The following is a 23,747-nucleotide window of genomic DNA, read 5'->3' on the forward strand; positions in this document are numbered from 1 at the left end:
ATACACATAGTCGCCCACACAATCGAACATATGAACAGACACACACATGAATGCACACACATAAACATTTAAAAGAAAATCATAGAGTCAATACAATTCCATCTGGTTTGTATACTCAGATAGGTATTTGAGTATACGAGTATACTAGTCTACACATTGCATGCAGACATCTCTATACACTACACACACAAACGCACGTACGCATGCACGCACACACCACCCCTGTGTATATTTTTGGCTCTCTGTAGTCAACTGTTGCGCAACGTGTGCTGCTAGTTGGCTGATGCGTGCTGTTAGCCTACGTATTAGCTGGGAGACTGATATTGCTGCATCAGCAGATACAACTATGGAACATGGCTTTGGAAGGCAGCCAAGAGATATGATGAAATAATGGTGTGACCTTTACCCTGCTATGCTTGCCTGTGGGAGCAGGGGTAACCCAAGGTCTGGTCTGCACTGAACACTGAAGATATATTCCATTATTACTATCATCTATTAATAGGCAGACAGTGTGAAGTGTGGGGAAAAGAAAGACAGGTAGATAGACAGGTAGACAGACAGGTTTGGCATGTAGGACGGGACAGATAGTTTGTACGACAGACAGTTGTGTAGTGTTGAGGATAGACAGATTGGTGCGGTGTACAAGAGAAAGACGGACAGGTCTGTGAGGAGAGGACGGGGGGGAGACAGTCTTGTATATCCCAATTCAACTTCCTAATCAATCCCATTCCAGACATTAATAAAACACCCAGACACCAGCCACACATCAAATGAGCTTCTCTTCACATCAGCTGATGTTTATCAGGAACATACGAGAGATTAATATATAATATCTACACTGGAGCTGATCACACAGTGTCCCTGCACTATCTTGGCACTCAGTCGTATGGACAGCTGCCCAAACTCAAAGCTCATTAAGTCAAGCGATAAGGACTGTGCAGCAGATACTACAGCTGTATTGGTCTCTAATGTAGGCCAACGGTCACGATGAAGTCATCACAGGTCAGCATGGAGACCAGTGATAGCCTGCACCACTTATGTTGGAGATCAGGCGTGCGTTGCACCAATCAGGTAGGACATCAGGCGTGCGTTGCACCAATCAGGTAGGAGATCTGGCCTGTGTTGCACCATTCAGGTAGGGGACCCCTGCATTGCACCAATCAGGTAGGAGAACAGTCATCCAATAGCATTGAAGACACTGGATGTTGGTGAATTCAACCAATCATCAGCTCTAGATGGGTTACTGAACATGCAATTCATGCACTGCTTTTACAGATTTGGTGTGTAGATGTCCTTAAAACATTAATTTAAAAAAAAAAAGGTTTTATGGTAAATGTTCATGAACATAGATAGATAGATAGATAGACAGACAGACAGACAGACAGACAGACAGACAGACAGACAGACAGACAGACAGACAGACAGACAGACAGACAGACAGACAGACAGACAGATAGATAGTCAGGAGGAATGTTATGTTATGATAGTTATGGAGGAAGTCAGGAAGCTGAGCTGCAACGAGCTGCAACGAGCTGCAACCTGCACTAGTGCCCTCCACATCCCCTGAGGAGACCCTGCCCGAGCAACAGGCCCATGGTCATTCTAATCTGTGGTGAGCTCAACGCCAGGACGGGACAGGGGTCTGACACAGCACACAGGGAGATAAACACCTACCAGGAGACGGGACCATCGCCTCCCTGCCAGATATAACCATGACAAACATGGACTACGACTACAGCTGTGCCGCACCCAGGGACTGTACATCGTCAACGGTAGATCCCGCGGAGACCCCTATGGAAGATACACCTACAGCTCATATCTCGGCAGTAGTACTGTAGATTATTTGATCACAGACCTTAGCCCTGGGTCTCTCAGAGCTTTCACAGTCAGCCCCTTAACACCACTATCAGACCACAGCAAAATCACAGCCTACCTACATAGATCAACACTTAAGCAAGAGGGATTAAAACCAAACAAACTACAGACTATAAACAAATGCTATAGATGGAAGGAGAGCAGTGTCGAAACATATCAGAACACCATAAAGCAAAATCTTTCAGTGCAACAACGAAGGGATCAGCATGGCAGTTGAAAGCCTTAACAACATATTTGACATCTCAGCCTTAGAATCAAACCTGAAGGTCTCAAACAGTCAAACTAAGAACAAAAACAACTTTAACGATAAGTGGTTTGACGAAGAATGCAAAAACACTTTGTAAAATGTGTAAACATTGTATTTAGAGTGTATCTTTAACTTATCTGTTTATACGAGATACTGTAATTTTTGTAATTTTTATAATATCACACATTTTACTTTTTAAAGTACTTTTATAGTTTAACATTTGATATTATGTATAGATATTTTGTGTTCAAAGGTTCATTCGCATTATTATTATAATATATACCTTACCTATTTACTTTTTATTTTTATAACACTGTTTATTTTATTCTTCACCTGCTTTGGCAATGCAAATGTAAAGTTCTCATGCCAATATAGATTTTTTGAATTGAATTGAATTGAATCTATAGATAGATAGATGGATAGATGGATAGATGGATGGATGGATGGATGGATGGATGGATGGATGGATGGATGGATGGATGGATGGATGGATGGATGGATGGATGGATGGATGGATGGATGGATGGATGGATGGATGGATGGATGGATGGATGGATGGATGGATGGATGGATGGATGGATGGATGGATGGATGGATGGATGGATGGATGGATGGATGGATGGATGGATGGATGGATGGATGGATGGATGGATGGATGGATGGATGGATGGATGGATGGATAGATAGATAGATAGATAGATAGATAGATAGATAGATAGATAGATAGATAGATAGATAGATAGATAGATAGATAGATAGATAGATAGATAGATAGATAGATAGATAGATAGATAGATACCATATCCCCGTAGGGAAATTACTTTGTTGCAGTACAACAAGACAGGACAAGACAAAGCAATAAAGAAACCCAGTGCAAAATAAAAGACAACAGTAATTGATTCATCATCCTAAAGTTTCGTACTTTCCATTTGTCAAAAACTATTCCACTATTCCATTCCAACCATACCTCCAGCAGCGTGCAGCGTGTACTTGCAGCGCACACGTACGTGCAGCGTACACGTACACACGTGTTATGACCAAGCAAGATATAGCCTGTCATGGAATTTCAAGGTTCATTTCGAAACAATAGCGGCCTCTACTGCCTGGTCTGAATGGTTGTGTCTCTATTGGGATGCAAGTACATCCTACGGAGTATTATTTTGCTATTCTCAGACCTGCAGTTGCATCGAAGCCGCTGACCAAAAAACCTCTTTCCCAAGTGAATTGCATTTCATGTTCCTTGTTGAGGCCTGTTTTTAACAGACTATAATGTTTACATTTATTCGTGTAGCATTAACACCTCTACTACTCTTATTGTAGGCCTACTGTAATAATTGTTACTTATTTTTTAGTTTTTGTTATTTTAAATCTATATTTTGAATAATCATTCCTGCCATTTACTTTCTGCTGTGACACCCAATGTACTAGTTGGGATTAATGCAACAATTAACAGCAACACATTTACGTTTTAAAAATTTAGAAATGCAGCAAATTACCTATAATATTTATTATAAACTGTATAGACCCTAGCTGGAGGAAATCCCTCCTACTGTGAACTTGGCTAGGCTTACTGGGGTCGATAATTTTAAGTTTTGGTATAAAAAAGAAGCCAGAGAAGGGTGGTGCGGTGATTGATGCATCTTATCTGATCTTTTTGCTTGGGGGCCTGAAAGCCAAGGTAAAGGCTTGTGTATGGATCACATCTCACAACCCTTACACCAACCGAACCCCTTATTTAAAAGCTACACAAGAGAAACTCACCAGCAGCTCTGCCAGAATCCGCAAGCCTCCCTATATATTTCAAGCAGTTTCATCACCCGGTTTAACCTCTGATGCAATCCCATGGAAATCTTCCAAATAAACCATCTGAATGGAGAAACAGCACCACCATGAGACCATTTTCCATAACACGCAAATTCGGAGGCAGTCACAGAGACGCAATATCACATTTTGCCCAGGCGTCCTTAAGAACAGGTCTGAAAGACTTCAAGAATATTAACTCTTCTGCTATGAATTCTTACTAGGGATTTTAGTCGCTTCGACCACTGTGTCTGAATTTAATGAGAATGGACAAGGAGGGAACCATGAAGGATGTGATATTCAGCCAAAATGTGAACTACCTCCTCACTGGTCTTTTATTAGATCAACTGGGATATTTACAATAAAACTCCCTTTATCACAAACACATTTCTGCTGAAAGATGCAATCTCTTCTTTATTGTTATCTTAAAATCAACATCAACATATCAACGTGCTATAGTGGCTTGAATCAATACAACTATACATTAACCACAGGGGAAAACTACGAAGTACAAAGTAAGTACAAAATGTAAAATTCAGAAAGATCACAGGATGTATTTGTGTTGATTGTGGATGTAATGCCTTTATGATGGTTGTGTATGTATGGTGGCTGTGTGTCTGTATGATAGTTGTGTGTCTGTATGATGGCTGTGTGTTTCGGGTGTTGACTGTGTCTTTATGATGGTTGTGTGTCTGTTTGATGGCTGTGTGTTACAGGTGTTGACTGTCTTTATGATCGTTATGTGTCTGTATGATGGTTGTGTGTTTCAGGCGTCGATTGTGTTTGCAGCTGCCAGGAGGGAGCTGAACAGAGAGTCTGGCTTCTGTCTCAACACATCAGGACTGTCAAACTCCACCACCTGGAAGACACACAGAGGATTGAAATGGGACTTTTGTTTGGATATGTGTGGGATTATAGGTGTACTCATATATCACCTGTCCTTGGTCCGTAACCAGGTCAGCTTCCATCACAGCGTTTATAAGTCTATGTACATCATGTATAGTAGTGTGCGTGCGTGTGCGCGCGCACGTGTGTGTGTGTGTGTGTGTGTGTGTGTGTGTGTGTGTCTGTGTGTCTGTGTGTGTGTGTGTGTGTGTATCACTGTCCCTGGTCCATGACTAGAATGCGGTGCGCTTGCATTAGGGTATTTATATGTCTATGTGTATCATGTATAGTAGTAGTGTGTGTGTATGTATCCAGTATATCTCTCACCTGTCCCTGCTCCATGACCAGGATGCGGTCGGCCTGCAGCACGGTGTTGATGCGGTGTGCGATGGTGAGGGTGGTGCATCCCTCGAACGCCTCCCTGATGGTGGTTTGGATCAGGGCGTCGGTCTCGGCATCGATGGATGCTGTGGCTTCGTCCAGGAGGATGATCTGAGGCAGGACATGGAGGAAGTGTGATTGGAGGAGGCCTCTGGATATATAGGGGTGTTCTAAAGTGTCAACAGAAGAACACCTTGATATATAGGGGTTCTACCGTACGTCCAGAACAAGATGTATGTCGGCTTTAAACAGACATGCAGAGAACAGAACAGAAAGGGACAGTCAGGCGGAGAGATAGACAGGGTCTGAGGGATGGACAGAGAGACACACCTTGGTGTTTCGCAGCAGGGCTCGGGCCATACACATGAGCTGCCTCTGTCCAACGGAGAAGTTTTCTCCGTTCCGCACCACTTCTGCCTGCAGCTTTTCAGGTAGCCCGGAGACCTGGACATGAACACAAATAGAGCTTGGGATCAGCGTCAGCCCACATTGATTACCACTATTAAAGGCAGAAACATTGTTACACAGAACAACCTCTACCACCATAGTGATTCTTGGTGGTAGATGTTTATACCCTGTCCAGACATTCGGGCCATACACATGACAAAAAAGCGCTATATAAATGCAGGCCATTTACATGTCCAGACGTTCGTCTGGACATGTAGATGGACTGCATTTATATAGCGCTTTTTTGTAACCAGTGGCCACCCAAAGTGCTTCACAATAGTGCCTGACATTCACCTATTCATGCACACACCGTTGGCGGACTCAACCATGCAAGACGACAACCAGGAGGAGGGGGCGGGGATCGAACTAGCAACCTTGCGGTTACCAGCCAACCCGATCTACTGCCGCCCCTGTGCACGCTGGTCATACTTGAAGACCGTGTTTCCGTGTCTGCAGGAGGTAACATACCAAGTCCTTCAGGTAGGTCTTCTCCAGCACTAACCAGAGCTCTTGCTCACTGTGTTTGTTGAAAGGGTCCAGGTTGTACCTGAAAGGGGACATTTGTAAAAAGCCTTAGTGTTTCTTTATAGGCTATCGCAGTCAACCATGTCTAGAAAAAGATGATGATTTTTGACCGTTATGCATACCCACAACACTCAACAGGCTATAAAATAAAACAACCTGTTGCAGGGCTGATCTGACCTGATGGTTACAGTGGGTAAGTCCGCTATCAATCACTCAGGCAGTATGTTAAAAGTACCTAAGTAATTGGTTCTTAGAGTGCTTTGAAAAAAAGTTACAGTACATTCACTTCTATTTCAGTACACTTTCACCACAGTAACATATGGTCGGCAAAGTAAAGAATATGTTGCCGTCATTCTTGCAATCGAGTGGCTTGAATAAAAACAAAAACAAAAACATTCGGAGTGTGCAAATTATTCTGAGGTCTACTCTCTGTGCGTAGCCCCGCCTACTCCAACAAACCAAGAAAGCTGGCTCCTTGACGAAGGAAGAATATACTCCCCGTGGTTATACACAGGCAAGGCAAGTGAAATTGCAGGGTGTTCCAAGCCACGACCGTACCGGCGTGGCGGTGTGAAAATGCCTCTACAGACACACAGTCCATCCATACTGGTGTGTGCCCGTTGATAACGCACCTTTCAAAATCAAACATATACTTGGAGGTTCCCCGATTCATACACCTTTTGCGAATCGGTGTGGGGGGATGTCAGGCTCAGGGATTACCTGACGGAACCGAGAAACAGGACGGGGTCCTGGGGGATGATGGACAGCCTACTGCGCAGGTCCTGCAGACCTATGTGTCTGATGTCCACCCCATCGATCAGGATGCTGCCAAATGCCGGCTCTACTAGCCTGAACAGGGCCACACCCAAGGAGGACTTTCCTGCAAACAAAGATATTGTGTATATCTTACAAGCAATGTACTCACTTACTGTTATTTCTCAATGTTACATGCACTATTAAAGGACCACAATGGCATATGCCAGTGTGGTGACACGCCCAGTAAATTTTGCTTTGGTAGATAAAGCAGATGATTCACCGACGGTCCCGAAGTCCCACTGTTGGTCACAAGAACGCCCCTTCAATGTAATGAAGAGTCTTTCCCTTCAGGAGTTCAAGGGAAAGGCTTTGTGTCTTGGTGTTTACACTCATGTTAAATATTCTTGATAGCAGGTCATTGAACACACAAATGCTAAGAACAGAAGGGAAGGAGCTATAGCATAAAACAAACATATCTGTAGTTTACCTGACCCGGTCCGTCCAACAATGCCAATTTTCTCCCCAGCCTTGATGTGGATTTGGAGTCCTTTGAGAACAATAGGTGTATTCTCCCTGTACCTCATCGTGTAGTTCTGGAAGTTTATGGATCCGCTTTGTGGCCAGCCTTCTGGGATCTGAGCCTCCTTCACATTCCGGGGACCCTCGGACCCACAGGTCTATACAAAACAAACCAACTGGACTTCAACCCCATATGACATATGCAGAGACCTCCAGTTCACAGACATATCCAATCCAACCAGCTTAAGGGAAGAATGGGAAAACGACCCAGATCCAGACGTTCAAAATGGACCCAAGAAGACCAGATACTGTTTCTACAAGATGGAAGGTGTTTCTATAAGAAGGAATATGTTTCTACAATAAGGAAGTTGGTGTTTCTACAAGAAGGAGGGTGTTTCTACAAGAAGGAAGGTTGTGTTTCAATTAAATCATCAGATCAGTTATCAGAAATATTATCATGTCTCTATTATCATTGGAGAGACTGTTGAATGACCAAGAAAGATTCCGTGTACTAATCATATGTAGGTAGCCAATGATGTCATGGTGTCTGAAGGAGGTTGGGTGTTGCTTGGTGATGATTCAGGCCATCGTGTCTTGATGTACCTTTATATACTCTTGGATTCTCTCTACTGAGCAGAACCTGGCGTCCAAACTTCTGGCCAAGTCCATCAGTGTTAGAAAACCGCTTACTAACTTAACACACACACACACACACACACACACACACACACACACACACACACACACACACACACACACACACACACACACACACACACACACACACACACACACACACCTTTATTTAACGAACAGACACTTTAAAGATAACCAAAACATTCATTGTCAGCTTGAAGGTGTCTTTACCTGTAGAACGCAGGTGAGTGCCAGGCCTTTCATGGAACCACTCGCGTCATCTTTGGGAGTGAGGACCACAAACAATCCAACACACAGATTCAGCAAAGAACTAATAAATGATGTCCAGAGATATACCCAGCTCATCCCTGATTGAAACATGTACATGTGGCTGGAGTTGAAGTCACACAGCAAACTGTACCTGAAACACAACAATAATACAGGGTCACACCTGTATCTGAAAAACAATGCGAAGTCAGGGTCACACCTGTACTGCAACACAACAAGAAGTTTTTGTTACACCTCTACCTGCAAAAAAAAACAGAGGTCAGGGTCCAACCTGAAAATAGTGCATTTTTAAGCATTTATTTGCCTCAAAAGATGACAGAAAATTCTCTGCTGATCCTGAGCAAAATTATCATCTGCATCATCTCTGTGAAGCAGTGTGAAGGGACCTGGATTTCCTCTTCAGCGTCAGCAGACCGTACCGTCGCTAGCAGTTGGACCGTCCTCTGGCTTCCATGCTGCCTGTGGTCTTATTTCTTTCTCCTCCTGCTCACTTGTTTTCTGTGATCCAGATTGCCAACCAGCTCAGAACCCTGCCTGCCTCGATCGCCTTGTTGCCTTGTTGCCCCAGCCTGGTTCTACAGTCTGATTCCCCTTCTCCACCTCCGGATAAGCCTTTGGTTCAACCTCCCCATGAGGAGTCTCGACCTGTCCATCCCCCCTACCCTGAGCTCTGGCTTCTTGAACCCCTGTTCGCAATAAAACCTACCCCTAACCCCTAACCATTAACCCTTAACCCTAACCCTAACCCTCTTTTAAACCCTACCAAAGTGTTTGCATCCTGCGTTTGGGTCCACCTGTGGCCTCAGCCTAACAACAGAATTATATGCCCATGCTACACATCATTAGCCTGGCTCCGCCCCCCTACGTACTTCCGCTGAATTTTCATTTCTCTTCAGTGCTACGTTTCGGTTTGCGGTATATTCGCGGGTTATCTCCAGCCAAATTTTTCCGGTCCAATCAGCGAACAGAGGGAGTGGCTGAGAACAATAACGTTATGATATGCAGATCCAAAGGAGCACTGGGCGGATCCCATAGTTTTAAACTCCAACAGATGGAGAGTGACCAGACTCTCTGTGCAAATTAAATGAAGTACGAGAGTCTGGCAGGACCAGGCTAACATATCATATTCATCCGTTCAAAAAAAACTATTTCCAGGTAGAATTTGACATTCCTAAATGTTTGGAATAGGCTGGATAAGAGCCTTTATAGAGCACACCTGGTATCTTACTGGTGTATGTAGCTGTCTGTCTTGCCATAGACGTGGATGGTGCTGAGGCCCTCGATGGTGGAGCTAGTATGGGAGATCCAGGGAGAGCGACTTGTGATCTCTGACCTCTTCAACTGACGGATTGCTCTCTGGCTTAATCTGCAGAGGATACATTTGACATGCTTAACATTCGCTTGCTTAGCATTCACTCTACATGCTTAGAATTTACTTTACATTCTTAGCATTCAATTGACATACTAAGCATTTAATTGACATGCTTAGCATTCACTTAACACTCTTAGCATTCATTTTAAGCTTAACATTCAACGTACATGCTCATTCACTTGAAACACCTAGTATTTGAATGCTCAGCGATGACTTAACATGTTTAGCATTTACTTTATATGTTTAGCATTGAGATTACATGCTTAGCATTTCTGTAAACTATAGGTAAATTATTGCCCCTTAGGTGTCCATTACTGTCACAAATAGTTAATTAATTTAGTCTATTGACATCAACATTTGAGTTGGAGCTCAAGGTGGATTGGTGACAACTTACACGTGGAAGGGGAGAGTGATAGCGAAGAAGATGATCAGAGGATAAACCATTTTATAAAATGCATAGATAATGAGGACGATGGAGCCCACAATTGATAGAGATGTGTTGACGAAATAGTTCACTTCAAAGGGAATCCAGAAATCGACTTCATCCATATCCTTGGAGAATCGATTCAGCATCCGGCCAATAGGGGTGGTATCAAAAAAACTCATTGGACTGGCAATTACCTGGAAGTGATGCACAAACAAGGCCTCATTGCACTACAGACCAGCTATCATGACTTATAATATAATTAATAATTAATCAATATGTTATTTTCTATCGGCTACTGGCCACTTCTAGGAGGTCTGCTTACCTTTTCTAACATCCTCATGTGAAATACTGAGGAAGCACAGAGGCTGACCTTGGCGAAGAAATATGTTTTAATAATAGAAACTATCACTATAACCAATGTTATTATTCCATAAACCTCCTGGTAGAAGGCGATGTCTGGGTTCAGCGTGACGTTAGCCTGGTCTTCAACAGTCACATTTGCAGCCTGGGTCAAAAAACACAAAGCTCAGTGCGTTACCGAGCATGCACGTTGAGAACAAGGAACCCATTCAGAACCACATGGTTTTACCCTCACTATGCTGCACCTATGCTGGCAGCTGCCCATTACTGCTGCAATCCTCTCCTCTGAGACATATAGGTATCTACACAAGGACGATTCCTTCTCTTGGAGCTTACCAGTACAACCCCTCTTCTGGTGGAGTCTGTGACAACCCTTTACCCCCTCTATGTGTCAGTGGATGTGTGTTGCTCACCCCAGATCCCTGCTCCATCCAGTAGGCGAGGAACATATTGCTGAATGCGGCTCCTCCAATTAGCGCAACGTAAAGAAGGAGGACGGCAACAGCAAGGAAATAACCTGAGGGGCAGAGCAACAAAATACACATGTTTCGGTCCCTTTAGACATGTGTGTGTTTTACACCCTCCAGAAACACTGAGATGTGTGCGCGTGTGTGGGTATTGGTACCTCCTAGCGCCTGGCAGTACACATGAAAGGTTCTCCAGGAAATAGAGCCTTGGCTGGAGAATTCCTTTATTATCAACTGCCCGTCACCCTCCTGGACTTCAAAGGAAAAATACTGTGGTCATTCAAAACGGTTTGATGCTTCTCATTTAACTATGCATAAGTGGAAAATATTTAAAGTCAGAGTATTTCCTATAAAGGATTGCAGAATTGGTGAGAACGGCCGGTTACATTTTCTGAACGTGCAATGACTGCTGGGTACATAAAGATAAATCAATAGTGAGAACACTGGTCGTAGTTGGTGTTTTTATCGTTGATCGACTTAACAACAATGGAGTCATGTAACTTATTCCCAAATCAGCTGATACTATAGGTATAAAGGTATCGGTATTGTTAAACACTTACTTTTTTTGTCAGACATGCTGACGTCATCCATTTCATCAGATATGTCAAAGGCTAAAAAGGAGACAGACGACAGGATGTTAAACGTGTAAGAGTCTACTGAACCGTAGCAATGATAATCTGTTATTTTCTCAGACCCATTGTACCTTTCAGAACAGCTGCTGTTTTATTAACCAGTCACCATTCCCAAAAATGTAAGAATAAGATAACCCAGAGCCGCTGCATGAAGGTTAACTGAAGAGCCATTGGACCTTCTACATTAACAGATATTAACACCACTGCATGAAGGTTAACTGAAGAGCCATTGGAACTTCTACATTAACAGATATTAACACCACTGCATGAAGGTTAACTGAAGAGCCGTTGGACCTTCTAGAATAGATTAACAGATATTAACGCCAAATCATGGAGGTTAACTGAGGAGCCTTTTTTTAAGACGCAACCACATTGGTCATTCATTTCCTAAACAAGTTATTTGCCTCACCTTGGTTCACAACGCCATTGGTTTGGTGGGGTTCAACAAATGGCGGATCCACGGCGTTCTCCTGTTGTAACAGAACCTGGGAACAAGGAAAGACAGAACTTTCACTTCGATCCATTGGGAAAGTGCACCCTTAAGGAACCTTCACAAAGTGGGTGACGAGGAGAGCAGTAGCACCCTCCTCACCAAGCTCCCATCCCCACTTCAAATCAAAACAAAGATGTAGGTTACGTTACACTAAGCTATGCTCTTCAATGAAGTATCATCAACGAGACTATTTTGAGCTGCCAACAATACAAGTGGATATCAGAGGTGGTAATGGTTGCTACACACACATAACGATATCGATACAACATTTTGAACATTATAAGACATATCAAACATGATGATCGAACTGACGATGGCCGCCCTCTTACTGTGGACTGTTCCAGCTGGTAGCGGCTGATGAGCTGGGCGTAACGTCCTCCCCCATTCATCAGCTCTTCATGTCTTCCTGCCTCCAGTATCTCTCCTCCGTCCAGGAGCAGGACATTATCACAGAACTGCATGTACTGGTAAGCAAATTTGATGTCAATTTTGTCATTTTTAAATGCAACGTAGTTTAGCACAACAAACACCTGGATCAAAATCCAGGTTTTCCAGGATGGTTGGAACCCTTTGAACTCATGCTTTCATTGAACGTGTTTCTAGCTAGCCTGCATAGGAAACAAATGGTTGCCTTGTATCTGTTCGTACTAATACCACTGAAGGAGAAAATGCAGTGGTCAATCTCACACTCTTGTTCCCCCTCACTCTAGTCTAGAACTACCTCCCAAGATGTCATCGACTTGGGATAACCACAACCTGGGTTGTAATGTTGACTCACGTAAGCTCACTAAAGAGTTAACCATAAGGTAGGTTGTTTGTGGTGTAAATGACCACAAACAACCTACCTTATGGTCAGCTCTTTAGTGAGATTACGTGAGTAAGCTGGGTAACAAACCGGGTGAAACAAAGAACGCTATTACTTAGTCCCAAAACAACATTCGATAAGCAGTAAACACTGTCCTGAGGCTTGAGGAGGCCACTCCAGTCCTATCAAAGACTGTATCAACGGGTCGTACCTGGAGCTGGTGAGTCACAAGGATGATGGACTTTCCAACAAGTTCTCTCTTGATGCATTCCTCAAAGATGTGTTTCCCCACGTGGGCGTCCACAGCAGACAAAGGGTCATCCAGGAGGAAGATGTCTCTGTCAGAGTACACCGCTCTGGCCAGGCTGATCCTCTGTTTCTGCCCCCCAGAGAGGTTAATACCTCGCTCTCCAATCTGCCAAGAACCCATGATATCATGTACAGTTTAAATCACCATGGCCAGTTACATCATGAACAGTAGCCTTCTTGTTCAATAGATGTTTGGAAGAACACTTGTCGATATAGATAGACACTGTCAGCCAGCCAACCCAATGTTTGCTGTAGAACAGGACCTACAAATTATGTCACAACGTAAGTTCACTATATTGGACCCAAGGTCCTATCCTCAGATTGGCTATCAAATAAAAGGATAAAATAGTATTGTAATATATTATGTTCGCTGTCTAGTTATAAACTTTGTCATTACCAACATGCAATAAAGTCCTCAGATACGCCTCACCTACAATTTGAGACCAATTAAAATACCTGTTACAATTACTTAGAAATTAGATTTAAGAATATAGAAAGCATTCATTCCTACCTCAGTCTGGTCTCCACCTGGGAGTATCTTCATGTCTGGTATGAGGCTACAGCAATGGAGAATTCTGTTGTAGCTGTGAGAAAAGAACCAAACCAGGAATTCATAAGTGAGGCTATATTGTCCTTGTTCTTGTAAATGCAGTTCATGAAGTATAACCAGGCAGAGAGTTTCAGATCCTGGGAAAATGTACTGAATGTCTGGCCTTCAGTAGACATATCATATCAGACATATCATTACCACAAGCACTTTGAGTCTGCCTTGTGTATGAAAAGTGCTATATAAATAAAGTTGCCTTGCCTTGCCTTGCCTTGCCACATTCAGATATGTGACGTTTTATAAAAATGCTGGTAATCTAGTCAGTAATAATGCAATTCATCTAAATCCATCCTTCTGGGTTTGTTCATTAAAACCGTTTCTACCGGTCCTGGTCAAAAGCTTCCCCCATCAGTATGTTCTGCTGAACCGTTCCGTGGAATATCCATGCTTGCTGGGGCACATAAGCAAAGCTCCCCCGGGCTGTGACGGAGCCCTGTTGAAGATGCATCTGCAATAGAAATCCAACAAATCCTTATTATAAACCAGCCTCCACTAAGTCCCTTCATGTACCCTCATGTGGGGCGCATTGTTCCATGGTTAGGAAAGTGTCCCTACGATTACTTTCGGTAAGCCGGTAACATCCTGTTTAGAAATGTATGGTAGCAACACATTAAATCACCTGTTCTAAGAGGCTGGATATCAGCGATGACTTCCCGCTGCCCATATTCCCACACACTCCCAGCAGGTGGCCCTTCAGGAGAAACATCAGAGGGAGATTTAAGCCTTGAACCCCCAGCCATGCCCATTTAGTATGCCTGACTCTAAGAGTCACCTTAGGTAATGTGAAGGAGATGTTTCTCAAGGCAGGCGGGACTTCTTCCTTTTCATCCTTGTCGTCCAACCGGTTGACCAGCAACCCGTTGTCTGTGTTGGCACGGACTTGTGTACTGGCTGGTTTGTTAGAGGCTTGTTCACTGGCTGGTTTGGGCCAGTACATAGTAGCATTTTCTGTCACTATGGCAGGGCCAGTATCCGTCTTCTGAATCAAGTATTTCTCAGGGTTCTTCAAAGTTAAAATTGACTGGCAAAATAAAGGTTTGAATTTGAGACAATTAAGAAAAAACATATGGCTGGCCACATCCCTATAGTCTTAGAATATATTAAAACAAAGTATACTATTGTATTTGAGTACTGGAAAGGACAGCAATTTAAGAACAGTCGTTTTAAATAGATGAATCAAAGTTAATGGACTGGATACCCGAGTCCGTCAGAATGCTTAATATTAGGCTAAATTAAAGGATTCTTACCTTGATTCGGTGCAGAGCCACTAATGCCTGTGCCAGGATCAAGATACCAAAAGGAAGCCATTGCGTCAGGGAAGCCATGGTGCTAAAGAGGGCAGTGATGGTCAAAGCCTGGAAGAAATGACATTAAGAATTGTATTTTAGAACATTTGACACCGTACTTAATCAACTGGCAATTGTATGAAGGTTTATAATTGTATCCAGTCAGCAGAAGATGGAAAAAACATGATAGCACATCATTAATATATATATATATATATGTATAAATATATATATATATATTTATATATATAATATATACATACATACATACAAATATACTAAAGAGCGGATGAGAGTAAGATTTAGATACAAATTGTTATTCAGAGGGGCAGGCATGCACTCACACAGTGCTACAAGCTACAGTGCTCCAGTGCCACGGCATTTATAAGAATCTCTTTCATAATAGCTATGCCTAAAGCTAGCTTTAAATTAACAATGAACTATAACATAGTTCATTCAAAGCTAGCTTTAAATGAACTATGTTTCTAAAAATATGATAATTAAAAAAAATGATCATAGTTGCAAACTTACTTGAGCAAAATTCAAGGGAAGGCCGATCGCGGTGTGAGTGATCATGAGAACACTGCCAGTGATGATAGAGTTGAGGATGATGATGTTAGCGTTCAAGCCGATGGTGAAGCATGACACTTCCAGCTTCTTCCTCTCCTCGATCCTTATATCTGTCAGATAAGTATAACACAACATTTGTGTTCACATATGTATACATATATATAAACATAGACCTGTTGGTTGGGGTGACTCCCTAATTGGAAGTTATTAGTTACAATTTCAACCCTATACTTGACAAAGAGACATAACTTGTGCATCACTCCCCAGCCTAAACTCTCAGTGTGTATTACTTTTGTCTGCTGGTGTCTCCCCAGCCTAAACTCTCAATGTTTACCATATTCTCAGTGCCATTAATAAATGTGGAAAATGGTGGAAACTAGTTCAGGCACTGTACTGCAAAACAACTCAAACTTGTATCGAATTGGACAGTGTAATATGTACTTCTGTTATTTTATGTATTACTGCATCCCTAGTGTGTGACTAGTTTGAATGTGTCTCAACGTTAAAGGTCCCATGACATGCTATTTTATGTATTCTTTAATATAGGTATTAGTGGGCAACTAACACAGTATTCAAAGACGTTCCCGAAATTCAGCCGTGGTGCAGAGTTACAGCCACTCCGAGCCAGTCGCACATTGAGCTTCCCCCAAATGCGCTGTTTTGGCGTCTGTAGCTATAATGCAAATGAGGAGGAGCGAGGCGGGTCAAGGAGGAGGGTGGGGGTGTGGCCCTCAGCAGCTTGCAGCCACGGTACCATGCACTCTGTTTACAGTGGATGTATCGCAATGGCGAGGCGCACACAGCCTTTAGCCGTGTTCTGTAAATATTCTAGAACACACGGGAGTCCTGGAACTCTATATCTAAATATTATCATATATTCTACATAGATATCTATATCATATAAAATATATTATCACGGCCAAAAGCTGTGTGAGCCGATATTATGAATCTCAAATGAACGCGTTGGGTTCTCCGACGTTCCTGGTTCTTCCACGTCCACATCAATGTGAAGTAGACTGAACCGCGGCAAGGAGGAGAAACGGATCGTTGCCGGGCAGCGCTTAGGCACCTCCGCCTCCGGCGGTGGTCCCTCAGCGGGTCTCAAGCGGGAGACATTTGCCGCCAACAATCCCTTTCTCATCCATGTCGTGGTTCATGTTCTTGAGGGAGTCAAAGCCAAAGTTCCTTCCCCCCAATTCATTCTCAACCTTGGCTGAGATAACCCCCACTACGAGTCTCGTTGTAGAAATACCAGAGACGAGAGTCGGACGTGTTATGCGCCATAACACCAAAAGCAGAACGGTTATCCAAATAACAAGGAAGTGTACAACACTTGCGTTACAGTCCTGGAGCTCTATATCTAAATAATATCATATGATACATAGATATCTATATCATATAATACATATTTTCACGGCCAAAAGCTGTGTGCGCCTCCAGACGATATTATGAATCACAAACGACTTTGTCGGGTTCTGCGACGTCTCTGGTTCTTCCACTTTCACATCAATCTGAAGTAGACTGAACCGCGCGCTGCCTGCTGCCGGCTGCCTGCTGCCGGGCGATGGTGCCTCGCGGCAACCGGCGGCATGTCGCAGTTTAATGTACTTCAGCGAGACAAAGCCATAGTTCCTTTCCCCCAATTCCTTCTCAACCATGGCTCAGATAACCTCCACTACACAGTCTCGTTGTGGAATTACAAGAGACGTCAAAGAACCGACAAGAAACACTTGCGTTACAGTGTGTGTATTCACACCTACACATGTGGCGCTCGCACGGCCGTGTCTCATTGGCGGGCCAACGCCTCTGGGCGGGCCAGGCAGAGTAAGGGGAGGAGCTTAGATGCTTTATGACGACATAAATAAAGACATTCCAAATCAGCGCACTTGAGCCTCCGTTTTTTCAAAGGCAAACAGAACAGCTAGTGCTCGTTTTACACCAAACGCAAGTTTTAGCCCCTGGGGGACCATAGGCAGGCTAGGGGAACTCATATTTATGTTGGAAAAACCACAAAAAGTGAGATTTTCATGTCATGGGACCTTTAATACATTTAGATAATCTCTTAGGTAAGCTATTCCCTGCTAGTTTAATACCTTAACCCAGGGGTTCGCACAGTTTTGACAGCTGAGGGCCAATTCAGGAACCCAAAATTTGACTGAGGGCCGCCAAAGGAAAAAAAAACTGTCGGGAAACGCCATCAGCATCCCAGTGGTGAAAAAAAAAACATTGCACCATGGACCTCTGGGAGTGAGGTCAAGTGAGGTCTAAATCACGAAACTGAGGTTCATCCTTTCAAAGTAATGGGATTTAATGGAAAGCTAGAGTTGACTTTTCTCTTTGCATTCATTTATTTTTGTTAAAAAAAAAAAAGTTATAACTTACATCTGTATGTCATTGCGGGCCACCAGGAATGTTTCTGCGGGCCGCACTTTGAGAACCAATGCCTTAAAGAGTATGTTCACTACCACATATGTTCGCTACCACATATGTACTATAGGTACATGTGGCATGTGGACTCAATTATTACTATAGTATTCTGTTTTGTGCAAAACTTCCGGTCTTACGTTTCCATAACGTGGCGTTTCTGCACAATATGTTCAACAATGTGAACAACTGGAACAGTGGGTAGTGTGGTCAAGGATAGGAGAAGCCGCTCTTACCTTTGATCTTCTTCTCGAAGGATTCCTCCCAGGCATACATCTTGATGAGTTTGATGGCGCTCAGCACTTCGCTGGTTGCGTTGACCCGGGCGTCTGTCCATCCAACTGATTTCCCTTTGCTCCATTGTATTGCTAAGAGTAAGATGAACTGTAAAAAGGTTTATTGTAGGAACAGTTACAGTATGATCTTTATCTTTATCTTTATATATGTATATATTAACCCCTATTGGTTGTGAAGTTGGGCCATTTCAAGGTAGGGGCCAATCAAGATGAGAATCTATCTAAAAACATTTTAAACAAGTTAAATTTTGCATTAAAATGAAAACACCTCAGAAAATAACCCATCTGTTGTGGTCATCTCAGTGAGAAGCGTAAACACAGGCATGCGATATACAGCGAACCAAATGTTGCAAATGTTAGAACGCTCACCTGGAATCCAATGAGGAGGAGGAAGACCAGTTGTCCTATGAGAGCAGTAGCACCCAGTAAGCAACAGGAGTAGATAGTGGCGATCAAAATAATAATCGGAGTAGCACAAAATATACTGATGGCAGTATATAGTTCCGGCAGCACTACGGAATCAGCAGTAATCACATTGATCATCTGAAAGACAGGAGGGAAAAAATGATCCATGAAGAGATTTGAAATCAATATGTTGTTTTGGCTGATAAGCATCAAATACAAATGTTTGGTTGAACGTGTGAACAATTTAGTGGTTATGTAGTGGACGATTCCTACCTCTCCCAGGGAGACAATTTCTCCCCTCAAAGCGATGATTTTCTTGTAGACAAACAAGCTGCAAGCACCTTTCAGCCTGATGCCTGATCGAAGATTAAACATCTTCATTGTGACGAACAAGAAGCTGAACAAAAGTTGCGTTACAAAGAAGGCAAAAGCCAGACCCACTCCCTGGCTGAGAGTCGAGGTCTCTGGCGAATACTGCAACAAATCGTAGACCACAGTACTCTGCATGGAAAGATATGAACATTTTAAACACTACTTCTCCGTGATTGTAGGTTTTTTTCTTCTGTTATTTATTTTCTGTTATTTGTAACTCAACCTAATCAAACTAAAAAGGAAGGGTTCTCTGTAGGTATGTCTGTTCTTCTATTTTCTCTACAACCGTATAGCAGTGCCCACTCCAAACTTGGCTGTTTGGAGTGGGCTGATTGCTTGACCTCAATTGCTGCTTGCAGCTTTGTCAGTATTTTTCATTATTTTATATAAAACAATAAATTAACAAAACTACTGGCTTCTATGATCTACAACACACAGAACTATATATATATATATATTGATACATTGATATATAAATATATATATGAAGTATAAAATAATATAGGCAATAATGTAATATAACATAATATAATCGATTTAAGTAATAATTATATTATTGTATAATAATTATTATAATTATATTTAAATTGAATGATCAAGAAGACAATTATAGAAATCTTACCGATCCAAAGGTAATCACACAGGCAAAAGCGATGGCAACAGTGGCAAGCACAAAGGAAGCAAACTGGAAGCGAAGAGCCACTCGTAACATAGAGACATTCTCCAGCCCTACTTTATCTACTTCTTCTTCTAAGAACTTCCTGAGCCTTTGAGGCAGGAGACAAACACAGAAACAAAAATAAGCAGACAGAAATTATTCAAATTTAACGATTTTCAAGAGAAAGACATTCCTCTATTCTATTCTATTCTATTCTATTCTATTCTATTCTATTCTATTCTATTCTAATTACTAGATTTCAGTAGAATAAAGTTGGATCTTTTGGGTCCATTTACTGGAAATGTATAGTTTTCCTATAGATCAACCTAACCGATTTTATTAAAAACATTCATACATATACGTACATGACATTTTCATGTCGTCAAGGGGCCTAGTCATCATGTGAATATTTAGCGCTAATTGAGGCTTCCTACGACACATTGGACTGAAAAACTGAAGAAGAAAAAAAGGCTCTTACAAGATCTCATTCCTGCTGGCTCCATTTCCTTGTGCCAAGGTGTAGTTGCTGACATCCAACTTTTTACGTAACAGACCCCATATGATGGTGCCCATCCAATTGCATGTTATAAAGGACAGGTAGCCTGGATCCTTCACTACGACGTTCCTGAACACATCAAACGATTTCAGTGTATCTTAAACACTCATTTAGATGGCCTCCTTCACTATTGTAAGTAAGTTACAGTTATTACTGCCGGTACAGCTAAGTTATCTTTCATGGGACCTTTATTCTTTATCAAAACATTGGAATATAACTGTCTTCCAATATCCACATGATAGGTAATCAATGTAGTACTTTAGTACTTTACTACTACTTTCTACAACTGTTTCTCATTTAAGGGTGGTGAATCCTTGAATTTTGGACATTAGAACTGTGCAAATACATAGCAAAACCATCAAAGTTACAGATTCACATGCAGGTTCTGATGTGTGAGTTACTGACTTCGAGACAAGGAACAGAGGTTTTGGAGTATGAACACTTTGATCTTCTGGACCTGTGAAGATGGTCTCTTGGTCTTCTGTGTCCTTCTTAGAGAGACAGAAATACACCAACATGTAGACTTAGACAGGCTCAGTGGTCATCTTTTATATGAAAAACACTGTTCTGACAAATGTACTTATTGTAAGTCGCTTTGGATAAAAGCGTCTGCTAAATGCCCTGAATGTAAATGTGACACAAAGAAGATCATATTGGTTTTCAAGGCCGATACTTACAGGAACAAGTTCCACTGCATCCTTGTTTTTCTTAGTGGTCCGTGACATTTTGCTGGTTTGCTCTGTCTGTTCAAATGAAGACTCCAGACTCCAGTGACTTTTATGAATACACGTAGCCTAACACAAAATAATAATAAAAATGCTCAAAACATTGATCATAAACATCCCTAACCTGTTATTTTAGTTTGTCATATGACATTCAGCTATTGTTGAAGGGCCGATTTGTCTTGTTTAAAAAATGGTACAATAGTATCATCTTGCAGTTTCTAGAAAATCTGCCACCTGAGGTCAAACCAAAATCCCAGTTTGACCATATTTATAGACACTCTATAAACAATATTTACAGCTTATCTATGGAAAACGCAACAGCAAATAGGATTATAAGGACGTGTATGGGAATTAAGCCCTAGTAATACTGTTGAACGACATATCCCACAACTTGAAAAACCTGGGTATCACCCTGGATATAAATAAATAAATACATTAATAGATTAAATAGTGTAAGATTAATATTTAAATGTCTCTGTTGATCAATAATTGGTTGGGTAGGACCTGAGTCACTATTTCGTAACCTATATCTCAGCTAAATATATATATATATATATATATATATATATATATATATATATATATATATATATATATATATATATATATATATATATATTATGTATATATATATATATATACACACAAGTGAAATAGTGTATTACCACGTACCTTGCAGAGCATCTTCAACGTGTCCCCTGAGAGCTCTTGGACAATATGATCTAACTAACAGCCTTTGCAATGTTTAACTTCATGTTTAGCTGGAGGCTTCGTACCAACAGATAAACTCATTCGCTCTCTACATACAAACCTACCGGAATAAAGGCAAACACTCAACCCTTGTGTATATATTAACCCGTGTCTCAGCCTCAATAAAAACGGAATTTAATACCATGTCATTTTTATTCACTAAAGAAGAGTGAAAGTAAGGACTTCATTGGACAAGTGACTAAGAGTTGCATCAATTAAGCAGTTAGTTATGTAGCCGTCTTGTTACTCCTTGACCAATTCTAGAATAAGCAATAAGTTATTATTATTATTATTATGATTGGGAAAAACACCAATATGCCAACAGCCTAGAATGTGCTTGACATCGTGATATTTCACCAACATATAGCCTACTGGACACGCTGAATTCATTCATTTTACTTGAATTCATTGTTTATTGACTTAGTTTCCATTTGCATAATAGTATGACAGTTTTAACTCTAGGCAACCATTATCGATGTATCTCAAAGAAAATAGTCCCATATTTACCCTTTTACTTTAAAGCAAACAGAGTTTGTTGTTGCAGAAGACATCTTAACAAGTTCACTGCAAACAAGCAACACTCTTGTACTCAACAATGACACTTGAGTACAAGAGTGTTGGATTGTATTCATTGACTTATATTTCTTCCAAAGTAGACTTATTGTGTATATAGACATATTTGATATGTATTTTTAGCTTTACAATTGTTTTGTATGTTGTATCTGTAACTGTTGTGATGTCCTTGCTGCTGTAGCACTAGAATTTCCTGTGTTGGGTCAATAAAAATCTTATTTGAAGCAACTAAAGGACCAGATAATGTGAGAAAGAACACCCATTAGCCAAGGCCTACCGTCACAGCATGGCTATGGGTCCAACAAAACTTGATTTCTTTCTTCGGAAGGATTGATTGAGGTCATGTACCGGAACCCCTCTCAGGTCAGAGGTTATGTACCGGAACCACTCTTAGGTCAGAGGTCATGTACCGGAACCTCTCTCAGGTCAGAGGTCATGTACCGGAACCTCTCTCAGGTCAGAGGTCATGTACCAGAACCTCTCTCAGGTCAGAGGTCATGTACCGGAACCACTCTCAGGTCAGAGGTCATCTACCAGAACCTCTCTCAGGTCAGAGGTCATGTACCAGAACCTCTCTGAGGTCAGAAGCCACCTCTGCAGTAGTCCACTTTGCATCTAAATAATCCTGGTAATAATTAGTGGTAACAAAAAGGTCCTAATGGTTTGTTTCCAAAGTGGTTGATAATATGAACATTGTTATAACTCGGTCCAATCTTATTTGACACCAGTTCAATCAGAACCACAGCGATAAGACTGAACAAGATGCAATACAGAAGAAGAAATAAGGTATTAATGATGCTGAGGAACAATGGATTTCAACGAGCATAAGCTAATGCTAAATAAAATATAATTCATTGTCTTTTAATTTGAATTGTGTGACAGTTGTTTGTCTTCTGTGTTTGTAAAGATGCTGTAATCATAAGGAATTCCAAGAACAAAATTATATATTGACACATTTACTCAAAAGCAAACATTTAGAAGGTTTTCAATCTAAGAGAATGCCCTGATGTCAAGACACTCCCATCCCACCACGCCAGCCAATGAGCTGTAAGCATGAGACACAGTCCTGCTGCACAGCCAATCAGGGCTCGCCCCGAGGTCGCCAAGGGGCCTCCCCTATATCCTCCCCTTTTCCCCTTATCTCTTTTCCCCTCTCATCTCCTTTCCCCCTTCCTAATCATCTCCTTCCTGTCATCTCCTCTCTCCCCTTCCTCTCTCCCCCTTCTTTATCTCCTTCCGCCTCCTCTCCTCTCTCCTCCTTCTTCCTCATCTCTCCCTCTTCCTCATCGCCTCTCCTCCTT

The 23,747-nt window shown here is 41.9% G+C and overlaps 1 protein-coding gene across 4 annotated transcripts; it reads right to left on the reverse strand.

The window, feature by feature from the left end:
- Nucleotides 1–4,058: 4,058 nt before the first annotated feature.
- Nucleotides 4,059–21,889, reverse strand: abcc12 (ATP-binding cassette, sub-family C (CFTR/MRP), member 12). 4 transcript variants are annotated; one of them, XM_030378036.1, is made up of 31 exons: nt 21,796–21,889; nt 21,076–21,192; nt 20,804–20,886; nt 20,321–20,467; nt 19,807–19,951; nt 19,086–19,313; nt 18,777–18,950; nt 18,348–18,495; nt 15,649–15,797; nt 15,079–15,186; nt 14,604–14,852; nt 14,451–14,522; nt 14,155–14,279; nt 13,736–13,808; nt 13,127–13,330; nt 12,440–12,574; nt 12,027–12,102; nt 11,546–11,596; nt 11,144–11,239; nt 10,932–11,035; nt 10,481–10,663; nt 10,126–10,352; nt 9,588–9,725; nt 8,303–8,492; nt 8,039–8,128; nt 7,404–7,593; nt 6,881–7,040; nt 6,104–6,182; nt 5,519–5,632; nt 5,135–5,299; nt 4,059–4,781 (listed from the first exon to the last, which is right to left on the reverse strand). In XM_030378036.1, exons 1-31 carry the CDS (start codon nt 21,805–21,807, stop codon nt 4,689–4,691), a joined length of 4,125 nt encoding a protein of 1,374 aa, XP_030233896.1. In that variant the 5' UTR covers nt 21,808–21,889; the 3' UTR covers nt 4,059–4,688. The 4 variants fall into 4 exon arrangements, 3 of the variants coding, with proteins under 3 accessions (XP_030233896.1, XP_030233897.1, XP_030233895.1); XM_030378037.1 differs by having other exon boundaries at nt 9,588–9,715; nt 10,248–10,352; nt 20,804–20,889; XM_030378035.1 differs by having other exon boundaries at nt 4,060–4,781; nt 20,804–20,889.
- Between the last annotated feature and the right edge of the window lie 1,858 nt (nt 21,890–23,747).

This window comes from Gadus morhua, chromosome 14 (assembly GCF_902167405.1).
Source record: "Gadus morhua chromosome 14, gadMor3.0, whole genome shotgun sequence".
Lineage (NCBI taxonomy): Eukaryota > Metazoa > Chordata > Actinopteri > Gadiformes > Gadidae > Gadus > Gadus morhua.